Source organism: Ranitomeya variabilis, chromosome 4, assembly GCF_051348905.1.
Source record: "Ranitomeya variabilis isolate aRanVar5 chromosome 4, aRanVar5.hap1, whole genome shotgun sequence".
In the NCBI taxonomy this organism is placed as follows: Eukaryota; Metazoa; Chordata; class Amphibia; order Anura; family Dendrobatidae; genus Ranitomeya; species Ranitomeya variabilis.
In genome coordinates, this window is record NC_135235.1 from 336,144,823 (window position 1) to 336,158,027 (window position 13,205).

A 13,205-nucleotide genomic window follows, 5' to 3' on the forward strand; every position below is an offset into this window, starting at 1 on the left:
ACCGATACTTTCAAGTATCGGACGGTATCGCTCAACACTATTTATGAAGATTTTAGATTAATACATTGAATACACAGGATTCGGCCGATCGTGGTTAATTAGCGAAACGTGGTTCAAATCCCACGCCAATTCGCAGCCGGACTGCGCCTGTCGCTGATTGTTCGCGGCCGGCCATGTAGTATACAACAGGCCACGTAGTATATTGCACAGCCACGTAGTATATAGCACTGCCACGTAGTATATAGCACAGCCCACGGAGTATATAGCACAGCCCATGGAGTATATAGCACAGCCACATAGTATATAACACAGCCCACGGAGTATATAGCACAGCCACGTAGTATATAGCACAGCCCACAGAGTGCATAACAGCCCACATAGCATATAACACAGCCACGTAGTTTATAACAGCCCACGTAGCATATAACACAGCTCACGTAGTATATAACAGCCCACGCACGCAGTATATAACACAGCCCATGTAGTGTTTAACACAGCCCATGTAGTGTATAACACAGCCCACGTAGTGTATAACACAGGCCACTTAGTGTATAACACAGCCCATGTAGTGTATAACACAGCCCATGTAGTGTATAACACAGCCCATGTAGTGTATAACACAGGCCCCGTAGTGTATCGCACAGCCCACGTAGTATATTGCACAGCCCACGCAGTACATTGCACAGCCCTTGTAGTACATTGCACAGCCCACATAGTATATTGCACAGCCCATGCAGTATATAGCAGCCCACGTAGTATATAGCAGCCCACGTATTATATTGCACAGCCCACATATTATATTGCACAGCCCACGTATTATATTGGACAGCCCATGTAGTATATAGCACAGCCCACGCAGTACATTGCGCAGCCCACATAGTATATTGCACAGCCCACATAGTATATTGCACAGCCCACGTAGTATATAGCAGCCCACGTATTATATTGCACAGCCCACGTATTATTTTGCACAGCCCACGTATTATGTTGCACAGCCCACGTATTATATTGCACAGCCCACGTATTATATTGCACAGCCCACGTAGTATATAGCACAGCCCACATAGTACATTGCACAGCCCACGTAGTATATAGCAGCCCACGTATTATATTGCACAGCCCACGTATTATTTTGCACAGCCCACGTATTATGTTGCACAGCCCACGTAGTACATTGCACAGCCCACGTAGTATATAGCAGCCCACATATTATATTGCACAGCCCATGTATTATTTTGCATAGGCCACGTATTATATTGCACAGCCCACGTAGTATATAGCACAGCCCACGTAGTATATAGCAGCCCACGCATTATATTGCCCAGCCCATGTATTATTTTGCATAGGCCACGTATTATATTGCACAGCCCACGTATTATATTGCACAGCCCACGTAGTATATAGCACAGCCCACGTAGTATATAGCAGCCCACGTATTATATTGCACAGCCCATGTATTATTTTGCATAGGCCACGTATTATATTGCACAGCCCACGTAGTATATTGCACAGCCCACGTAGTATATAGCAGCCCACGTATTATATTGCCCAGCCCACGTATTATATTGCACAGCCCACGCAGTACATTGCATAGCCCACGTATTATATTGCACAGCCCACATAGTATATTGCACAGCCCACGTATTATACTGCACAGCCCACGTATTATATAGCACAGCCCACGCAGTATATAGCAATGTGGGCACCATATCCTTGTTAAAAAAAAGAATTAAAATAAAAAATAGTGATACACTCACCTTCCGTTGGCCCCGGATGCAGGCGAAGCGGTTACCGACGCTCCTCGCGTGCTCCGGTCCCAAGAGTGCATTGCGGTCTCGCGAGATGATGACGTAGTGGTCTCGCAAGACCGCTACGTCATCATCTCATGAGACAGCAATGCATGAAGCGGTCACCGGAGCGTCGCAAGGAGCGGGGAAGGCCTGTTCTTGATCCGGGGGCCGACGGACGGTGAGTCTATAACGATTTTTTTTTTTTTTTAATTATTTTTAACATTAGATCTTTTAACTATTGATGCCGCATAGGCAGCATCAATAGTAAAAAGTTGGTCACACAGGGTTAATAGCAGCGGTAACGGAGTGCATTACACCGCGGCATAATACGGTCGGTTACCGCTGCCATTAACCCTGTGTGAGGGCTGACTGGAGGGGATTATGGAGCGGGCACTGACTGCGGGGAGGAAGGAGCGGCCATTTTGCCGCCGGACTGTGCCCGTCGCTGATTGGTCACGGCAAAACGGCCACGACCAATCAGCGACTTGGATTTCCATGACAGACAGAGGCTGCGACCAATGAATATCCATGACAGACAGACAGAAAGACAGACAGAAAGACAGAAGTGACCCTTAGACAATTATGTAGTAGATTTTTCTTCCATAGATTGTAGCTTGGAAGCAGGGCCCTCACTCCTCTTGGTATCTGATCTATGTGATTATTGTTATGCTGTAGTGTCTATTGTCTGTATGCAGCACCCCAGAGTCCTGGTCGTTGCAGTACTGCCGCTCCGCCACTAAGGGGAGTGATGGTACGTCTGATGGCACTTAAGGAGTTCACCTGACCAGGTATCACACTCACACATTACACTTCACACTCTGGCCACCAGGGGGAGCAAAGGGTTCTATGTATTAGGCCACTCCTCACACTTTGGTAAAACTGGGGGTTGGATAGGAAGTTAGTGAGAAGCTGACTGGGTTTTGCCCAGGCAACACCTAGTGAGAGAAGAGGTTGCTTGGGAAGATTCAGGGGGGTCCCTGTCAGGGGTGGGATCCTGACAGAGGCCTAGCAAAAGGACAGATCGTTATGGAGCCGCGCCTGCACTTCATTGCGGCGGCATCTTAAGAAAGGACATGAAGCGAGGTATATTGTGGAGAAGTGAGAAACGAGATCACAGCACAAAGGCGATAGAACCAGTAGGAGTCGTGCCGCGAGATCGGCAACATACTACTGAGGCGAGTAGCCGGTGGCCGGAACGCCGAGGAAGTATTGGGCTCTACCCATTACTTTAAACCAACGGCAGGGCAGTTAATTTTAGGTTGGCTGCCTCACCTAAATCACCTAATGAAGACAACGGAGGCAATTGTGGGAGAGGGGCGTCTCTAGGGTCCCTATAAAATAACTCTAGGCCTACCCAGTCATACGGGTGCGTCCTATCGATATCATCTGGGGGACGGAGAGAAAGAACAGAAACATACACGACAGTTGTGAGGACTATCCCGTGGTGCTCAGCAGGGAAGTACTACAACACCCAGGCGCTAGTAGGTAGGCACTGATTTCCACCTGCAAAGGGGACTCTGGATGTGCCTTCGGACCGGCCGGTCTCAGCCAGCCCTGATAACAGTGCTCTGGATTGCGGATGCCAATGCCTTCAGTAAAGAGGTAAAGAGACTGCAACCCTGTGTCCTCGTCATTTACTGCGACCTACACCACCACCCACACCTTTTATTGGGCACCCCTTAGCAGGACCACGGACCGGGTCGGGCCACCGTGACATCCTCAGAACCGAGAGACCCGGTACCGAGTACCCCGCTGTCCTGCGTCTGGGGGCCGCTCCAACTTGGCGTCACGAACAGGATCTACTTAAGCCTGAAAATCAGGTCATGTGTGCCTTGGAACTGTGATTGAATTGTGCTTGAACCGTGATTTATTGCAAAGACTGTGTATTGCTATTTGCCGCCAAAAATTCCCGCCAAAATCGCCGCCATTACAGAGCAACGCGGAGCGCAGGAGAAGAAGAAGGGCGTGGATTTGTGGGCGTGAACAAGCTGAAGAACGCGAAGAACAATGGCCGCCCAGTCTAAATATTTCTGTACTTTGAGGACTTGTCCGTCAGCAGCCGAGATCCGCCTCCTGATCCTCAATGGAGGGCGGAGACAAAGAATGCGAAACCGCCCACGGAGGAGAGAGCGGGAAAAAGACCAGGAAGTGAGCCACGTGGAGGACGCCATGGCCAGTCGCTCAGACCCAAAATGCGGGGTTGAAGCGGAGGACTCCCCCAGCTACCCGGAAGAGCACAGCAGCCAGATCTCCACGCTTGGAACCGGCCTCCTGCAGATCGAGATGGAGGAATTGATTGGGCAGCTTCTCCAACTACGGATGGAAACCAAGGCCTCATCCCAGGAGACGCCAGCGGAGGATTCCCCGACATCGGTTCCTGTACCGCTGCCCGAGTTGTTGCCGATGTCTCAACCGACGTCACCGCCAGCGGAGCCAACCGCGAGGGAGGACGCCGCGCCGGCCGGTAAGCCCGCCAACCCTGCCCCGCTAGCGGAGGACCTGCTGATAGGCCCCGTCGCAGCACCACCTCCCCCTGGGACCCATAGACTCCAGCGCCTTGCACCCTGGGATCAGGCCACGGGTATGGAGCACTTACTCAAAGCCCCGATCTCACCGATCACCGTGGCGGGAGAAGTCTATGCAGAGCGGACCGTATGCCGCTGGGTGAACCCAGGATCAGACTTCATGGGGTTCCCCGGGGTGAAGGGGAGATGGTGGAGGCCCTTAGCTGGGAGGAATACCAGGCCCAGCTAGACCAACGGTGGGAGAAGGAGGAGAAGGAGTACCAGGCCCGGCGGGAGGCCCATCAACAGCGGGACCTAGTGGTGAAGGACCGGGCCCACAAGGACCGCACCACCCACCAGGCCCTGCGCATGCAAGGTACCGCCATGGCTTTTAGACTCCGTGGGGGTTGGGGCTTTATTAAAGAACCAGACTTGTATGCCGAGGTCTTTGTGAACCAACGTGATGTAGAGTCCCACCTCAGAGAAGGCCACCTGGACCGGGATCTTTACCCGGGAGACATTGTCACCTATACCAGGCACTTCGGGGAGAAGGGCTGGTTCGCGCTAAACGTGCGCAAACAGCAGGGCCTAGTAACACCTACACCCGAAGTGCCAAGGAAAGTGTCTCCCATGGCAGTGGCACCCCCTCGTGGTCGGGCCACGGTTACCACCAAAACCACCGTTGCTACCCCGACGTGCACCATCGTCAAAACTACGACCTGCACCGTTGCCACCACTGCCACCGTTATGGCTAGAGAGCTGACTGCGGTGATGGCTAGTGCCCAGGCCATCTCCGGATCTAAAACTGTGGGTACCCAGACCCCTGACTGGAGTGGGGGAGCTCCTGGAACAACACCGGATGACCGCAGGTATCCGGGCGGATGGCCTCGCCCATTGCTACCTGTGGAGCTGCGGCCGCCTGAACAGGAGTAAACCTCAGAACTGGAGCAACTGTAGATAGTTAACTGTGTGAGTTTTCCTTGCTGCCTTAAACCCGACCAGGGTTAGTTCTTAAGGGGTCCCTTTGTTTACCCGGGATCCCTATTGTTTTATGTTTTGCACCAAGTTTATCACTGTTTTAAAAGGACTGCCAAATCATGGACGGAGAACGATTCACAAATTGTTGCTGTAAATAGTTGCACCTTCTTAAAGGTGCCCCCTACTGGTTTTACAAAGGAAAATAGCTTTTTGAAGAGACTGTTCCTGGATACAGCGCAAAAGCTCTTGTTTATTGCAGACTGACAACTTAAGAGATGCACTACCTCAAAGAGACTTGAAATGTCCCTCTTAAAGGGGATGTTTACTGTTGCACTTAGCCAAAATATAACGTTACATAGGAATAGTATGTAGTTGGTTAAACAGTAATAATGTTTTACATAGAAGTGGTATGTAGATAGAGAGATAGTGATAAAGAATCGAAATGTTGATAATGACATGTGAATAAAAATTGAAGTTAAAGTGATTATCGGAACTAATGATAGAGAGCCAAAGGAAAGATGCAGTAAACCCGTGGGGGTAGACGAGAGAGTCCTGCATAGGAGAAAGAGAGCTCAGGAAAATATTGATTTGCACTTTTAGTTTTGTAGTATGCCTTTAGTGGGTACCTGCCTTACGCCCTTAAAGGAAAAGTTAAATTATTGTTCAGAATTTGCACTTAGTAGATAGAATGCCCGGCTGGGTAATGATGGTTACTTATAGTCAGTTACTTAATAAGTGTTATTTAAAATCTTAAGCACTATGTAAATATGTTTTTGTTTTGTAACGTTCAAGTGTCCTCACCTCACATAAAGGGAAGCACTGTTAAATTTACTTGTTTATTGCATTTCAAAACTTTGCATGTCTTTTGCTAACATGTATTGTTGTTCTTCTTTCCCAGTCCGGGAGTACTGGATTTAACCGGGGGGGAGTGCAGCGCCCCAGAGTCCTGGTCGTTGCAGTACTGCCGCTCCGCCACTAAGGGGAGTGATGGTACATCTGATGGCACTTAAGGAGTTCACCTGACCAGGTATCACACTCACACATTACACTTCACACTCTGGCCACCAGGGGGAGCAAAGGGTTCTATGTATTAGGCCACTCCTCACACTTTGGTAAAACTGGGGGTTGGATAGGAAGTTAGTGAGAAGCTGACTGGGTTTTGCCCAGGCAACACCTAGTGAGAGAAGAGGTTGCTTGGGAAGATTCAGGGGGGTCCCTGTCAGGGGTTGGATCCTGACAGAGGCCTAGCAAAAGGACAGATCGTTACGGAGCCGCGCCTGCACTTCATTGTGGTGGCATCTTAAGAAAGGACACGAAGCGAGGTATATTGTGGAGAAGTGAGAAACGAGATCACAGCACAAAGGCGATAGAACCAGTAGGAGTCGTGCCCCGAGATCGGCAACATCCTACTGAGGCGCGTAGCCGGTGGCCGGAACGCCGAGGAAGTATTGGGCTCTATGCATTACTTCAAAATAACGGCAGGGCAGTTAATTTTAGGTTGGCTGCCTCACCTAAATCACCTAATGAAGACAACGGAGGCAATTGTGGGAGAGGGGCGTCTCTAGGGTCCCTATAAAATAACTCTAGGCCTACTCCGTCATACGGGTGCGTCCTATCGATATCATCTGGGGGACGGAGAGAAAGAACAGAAATATACACGAAAGTTGTGAGGACTATCCCGTGATGCTCAGCAGGGAAGTACAACAACACCCAGGCGCTAGTAGGTAGGCACTGATTTCCACCTGCAAAGGGAACTCTGGATGTGCCTTCGGACCGGCCGGTCTCAGCCAGCCCTGTTAACAGTGCTCTGGATTGCGGATGCCGAAGCCTTCAGTAAAGAGGTAAAGAGACTGCAACCCTGCGTCCTCGTTATTTACTGCGACCTACACCATCACCCACACCTTTTATTGGGCGCCCCTTAGCAGGACCACGGACCGGGTCGGGCCACCGTGACATCCTCAGAACCGAGAGACCCGGTACCGAGTACCCCGCTGTCCTGCGTCTGGGGGCCGCTCCATGTACAAATCCTCTCTAAAATGTAAAGCGCTGCAGAATATGTCGGCGCCATAGAAATAAAAATTATTATTTATTGTTTATTTTCTGATTTGTAATTTGATGCCAAAAATACCAATTCCACTGTGGGTAGAATCAATTCCATTCTGCAAGTCCCTACAATGGCCGGGACAGATGGCACTTGACTTATTTCTTGCACAGGCTGTAAATAGAGAATAGCTGAGGTCAAATTACTCAATTTCTTATGGCTGCAACAGAAGAAGTATAACAGGAGAGAGGACCGGCCGGAGGAGGGAAGCGCTCCTATCAATCCCAATCACCATGGACCCCAGCATATATAAATCTATTAAGACATCTTGTATTGGAAAGATTATAAAGAAGTAGATATCCTAGGGATGTAAGACCTTCTCTGACTAAAAGCAAGAAGAAGCAATGATTCCTGTAATATTGTAGATGCATTCTCCCCTTTATGGAGAACACAGGTCACATTGTGTAACTTACAGTCCGAGGAGGAAGCAGCTGAATACACATAATGTCTGCGGATCTTTCCTTCAAGGCCTGTGTTATTCCGCTGCTTACTCCTCATGGAGACAGCAAGCAAAACTGCAATTTCATCAGTTTAGGGGATCAAAGCTTTTAAGAACATGTTAGTACTGAAAATCAATGCAACTCAAAGATTAACGAAAGTGAACATTTACTGGACACATAAGCTTTAAAAAGACTATGAATAATTACATTCTAGCTTATATTAATGGTATGTCCATTTTTTTCCATTAAAAAAAGGAATAAAAATCTATGTATAAGACATGTAGGACTTTTTCTCATAGACATTTAGAAGGATTTAATTTTCTAGATCCATTCACCATTACCCCCACAATAGAAGTGTAAAAACAGATATTATTTTGCCGCACAGAGAATAAATATTTGTGTTCCTACCCCAGCAATCTCTCTCCCTATAAAGGTGCCCATACACAATGAATTTCTGGACTTGCTGACTATCTTGTTTATGGAACACCCCAATGTTCCCAACAGGTGATGTCAGATGAAAGAAGGGTCGGCTTGTTGAATTCTACACATGATTATCAAGATAAACTACTGCCAGAGTTGGATAAACTGAGAGTCTATGTGTCTAAGGCCGGGTGCCCACGATCCAGAACTGGCAGCACTGTGGACACAGAGCATGTTCACTGCACCGAAAGCGCTGCCAGCTATTGAACACTGATGAGTCCACATGTGATCACTGAACCGTGCGGAATCACCTGAGTCCAATACATTCTATTGGTGAAATTTCTCTTGCAGAGACTAGTGTCTCCTCAAGAGAAATAGACATGCTGCAGTCTGGAGAGACGCTCCACATGTCAGTCTCCACAGGTGAGCCGCAGGCATCTGTGGAAGCATAGTGGAGATGGATTTCTTGAAATCCCATCCTGTATGCTGCAACATCTGACCATTATGGGTTTGACGCAGCGTCAAATCCACAGGATTTCCTGATTGTGGGTACATACCCTAAGGCAGTGTTCCCCAACTCCGGTCCTCAAGAGCCACCAACAGGTCATGTTTTCAGGATTTCCTTAGCATTGCACAGGTGATTGAATGCTTGCCTGGCCAGGTGATGCAATTATCACCTGTGCAATACTAAGGAAATCCTGAAAACATGACCTGTTGGTGGCTCTTGAGGACCGGAGTTGGGGAACACTGCCCTAAGGGGTTGAGAGGCACAGCTATCTGTCTGCTACAAGGAGAATTTTACCCCTTGGATAACCTGTCAGAGGCCTCTCACCCAGCCAAACCAGCTCTCCTGCTCTGAATTGATAAGGGGCAAAACTATGAAAACACTTCTTGGCAAATGGAGAGTTTGGTTTGACTTCCTATTCAAAGTCATGTGTCAGGTCCCTTTATACGGATAAAATTGCTACATCCAATAGGTGGCACTAGTGTTCCTTTCCTCTTCCCCTCTGAAGAGGCTATTTGCATAGCCCAATGTCAGGTTATATTAGTGATGCACTTTTTAGGCAGTCCTTGTTCATGGTCTACATTAGTCCTGGGCCACGAGCTGTTCTGGTACAGCCAAAAGGCATTATGCAGTGGTGTCCCACGCCACACAGCTCTCCACCATGCATCTCACTTTCACTGATATCTGCATTCTTGTTATGCAGATACCATAGAACACAATGATGGAACAGGGAACTGTCAGATTCGTGTTCCATCAATGAGCCTATGCATCTGAGAGTGCCTGGCTGGGTGCGATGACATCGCTACATCGTGCCAACAGTGCTTCAGTACACAGCACAGACCGGAGCAGCAGGGAAATGGAGTTAAGTGAGCAGTTTTTTTAACATGATTCTTCAGGGGAAGAGAAGGGGACCTAATGCTGTGTAAGGGGTTATGTGGGGACTTCATTCTGAAAAGGGGGGCTGTGTGGGGACATAATACTGTGTAAGGGGTTATGTGGGGACTTCATTCTGAAAAGGGGGGCTGTGTGGGGACATAATACTGTGTAAGAGGTTATGTGGGGACTTCATTCTGAAAAGGGTGGCTTTGTGGGGACATAAGATTGTGTAAGGGGCTGTGTGGTGACTTAATTCTGAAAAGGGGGGCTGTGTAGGGACATAATGCTGTGTAACGGGTTATGTGGGGACTTCATTCTGAAAAGGGGGCTGTGTGGGGACATAATGCTGTGTTAAAGGTCTTTATTGGGACACCATACTGTGTAGGGGGGCTTTGTGGGAACATCAAACTGAGGGGCTGTGGGGTGACATCATTATGTTGATACATCACACTGTGTGTGGAGACTGTGGGCCATATATTGGGAGCTGTTGATCAAAATATAAGGGCTGAATAACCGGAGCTGCTACAGGTAGGAGAACATATTACAATAAGCCCTCTAGTAACGTATTAGTAGTAGCAGTGAGTCAGCAGACTTACATCAGCTCAATATTAAGTGATGAAAATTAATATCAAACACTAATAATGAGCAGAATTAAGTTCGGCCCTTCACAACCGTCACAGCATTTCATGTGTCCCGAGGGGAAAATTAATTGCTCTCCGCCTGATCTGCAGTATCTGATTTTACTACTTCTACTGCTATTAGTACTTTGCCGCTTGACAACTATAATGTCCTTCTTTTGAAAATGAATAAAAATAATTTTAAAAGAGTCCTGAAAGTGGAAAATCTCTGTATAAACTCATAATTCTTTAGTGTAATATTGGAAAATGGATATTCTATACAGACAACCCAAATTCATGTGTAGCAAACTCTTAACCAATGATACAAAGGAAAAACTCCCATGAGCAAATGTCCTGTATTACTGAGATGCGGGATGATACAGGTCTTGGCTGAATAAATCCCACTAAAGAACAGAATCCAACTATAATGTCCAATTGTGAAAATGGAAACATATGCTCTTACCTATTGACATAGACTGTATATACATATACTCAGTGTAAAGAAGGAATCCTTACCATGCAACTACTTACCAGTGGGAAGACGTCTAGCTCTCCAATAGTTGTCTTGCTCTTTTCCCTACTAATAGGGCATAACCCATCTTCCACCGCCTGGAATAATACGGGGTTCAGGTCTCCATACTCCCCTGATGCGATTTCAATAACTATGTAGGCAGAAAGAATTAGGGATTATAGATCAATAAGTGCAATAAATGAAGCAATAAATGCAGGAAACCAGTGATCTGCAATGATTTATGTATGGATGACTCACTGAAATCTGCAGGATTGTGATATGTTGGACAGTGTAATCCTAGGCTCTTCAGATAAGGGATGAGGTGAGTCACAGACCCCCGATATATGCACTGTCCCTGGCTAAGAATGTAGAGCTGAAAACAGAATAATCCAAATTGCTGTCATGCATGCATAAAACATTGGCTACAGGACTATTAAATGAGCATAGAATATACAAACAATACACAAATAACACAATCTACCGTAATGTCACCTTACAGACCTTGTCAAACATTTCAAATAGCTTAGCGCTAGGTTGGTGTATGGTGCAGATGATGGTGCGACCGCCTTGTGCCAAAGAGTTCAACAATGAAACCACCTGGAAACAAGATGCGCTGTCTAAACCACTGTAAAAAAAACAAAACAGGAACACAATGATGGTGTACATGTACAACATAAACATGTATACAGGACATTTTACTCTTTACCCCTTACTGACAGAGACATACTTAATGACCGGGCCAATTTTTCAATTCTGACCGCTGTCACTTTATGAGGTTATCTCTATAACGCTTCAAAGGATCCCACTGATTCTGAGATTGTGTTTTCGTGACATATTGTACTTCATGTTAGAAGTAAAATTTATTAGAAATATAACTTGCGTTTATTTATGAAAAAATGGCAATTTGGCAAAAATTTGGAAAATGTTGCAATTTTATAACTTTTAATTTTTGTACCCTTAAATCAGAGAGTGGTGTCACACAAAATAGTAAATAAATAACATTTCCCACATGTCAACTTTACATCAGAACAATTTTGGAAACATAATTTTTTTTATGTTAGGATGTTATAAGGGATAAAAGTTGACCAGCGATTTGTCATTTTTCCTACAAAAGTTACAAAACCATTTTTTTAGGGACCACCTCACATTTAAAGTGAGTTTGGGCGGTCAATATAACAGAAAATACCCAAAGGTAACCCCTTCTAAGAACTTCACCCCTCAATATGTGCAAAACCACATTCAGGAAGTTTATTAACCCTTCAGGTGCTTCACAAGAACTAAAGCGATGTGGAAGGAAAAAAATGAAAATGTTACTTTTTTCACAAAAAATTTGCTTTAGAACCAAATTTTTTTCATGTTCACAAAGATATCTGGAGAAAATGGACCACAATATTTGTAGTGCAATTTCTTATGAGTATGCCAATAGCCCGTATGTGGGGGAAAGCCACTGTTTGGGCGCATTGCAGGGCTCAGAAGGGAGGGAGCACCGTTTGACTTTTTGAACGCAAAATTGGGTGGAATCAATGGTGGCACAATGTTGCGTTTGGAGACCCTATGATGTATCTAAACAGTGGAACCCCCCAATTCTGACTCCAACTCTAACCCCAACACACCGCTATCCCTAATCCCAACCCTAACCAGAACTCTAACCCCAACACACCCCTAAGCCTAATCCCAACCATAACCCTATACCTAACCCTAACACACCTCTAACCCTAATCCCAACCCTAACTATAATCCCAACCATAACTACAACCCTAACCCAACCCTACCTTTAGCCCAACCCTAACTTTAGCCCAACTCTAACTTTAGCCCAACGCTAACCCTAGCCTCAACCCTAACCCTAGCCCCAACACTATCCCTAACTTTAGCCCAACCCTAACCCTAATGGAAAAATGGAAATAAATACTTTTTTTAATTTTATCACTTTTACCTACCTAAGGGGGTGATAAAGGGAGGGTTGATGTACTATTTTTTTTTATTTTGATCACTGTGATAAACCCTATCATAGTGATCAAAATGAACCAATAGGAAAAATTTCCTATTGTTGCCGGGTGCCGGCCAGCAGATCTTGGCAGGTGCACTGCGCATGCGCCCACCATTTTCTTCCCGGAAGAAGACACCACTGGCCGGGGGACTTCACAGGGGGGGATGCAGGGACACCGGAGGTACCATGGGGATTGATTGGGGGACCCCATTTCTTCCTCCTCTGATGTGCGATCACATCAGAGGAGAGGGAAATTAAATGGGAAATTGGACTTTTTCTTTTTGCGGTCGCCATTTTTCTGTTAATAACGGTGATCGCAACACTGGAGTCGGTAAAAACCAACTCGAATCATATTCTCTTGGGTCTCAGCTACCCCCAGTAGTCGAGACCCAGAGAAATTCTGACTCAGGGGGCACTATGCACTTATTTTTCAGCACTGTTAGAAAGTACTCTTAACTGCCTCCGTTAAAAGGCGT

The 13,205-nt window shown here is 46.6% G+C and overlaps 1 protein-coding gene across 4 annotated transcripts in view; it reads right to left on the minus strand.

Moving 5' to 3' along the window:
- ABCG4 (ATP binding cassette subfamily G member 4) overlaps positions 1 to 13,205 on the minus strand; it is a 134,627-nt gene that overhangs the window by 59,982 nt on the left and 61,440 nt on the right. For all 4 annotated transcript variants that reach the window (XM_077250583.1, XM_077250584.1, XM_077250586.1 and 1 more), the window contains 3 exons: positions 11,244 to 11,367; positions 11,001 to 11,115; positions 10,763 to 10,893 (listed from right to left, as the gene is read on the minus strand). In XM_077250583.1, coding sequence (XP_077106698.1) covers positions 10,763 to 10,893; positions 11,001 to 11,115; positions 11,244 to 11,367 — 370 coding nt within the window. The remainder of the gene's footprint in view (positions 1 to 10,762; positions 10,894 to 11,000; positions 11,116 to 11,243; positions 11,368 to 13,205) is intronic.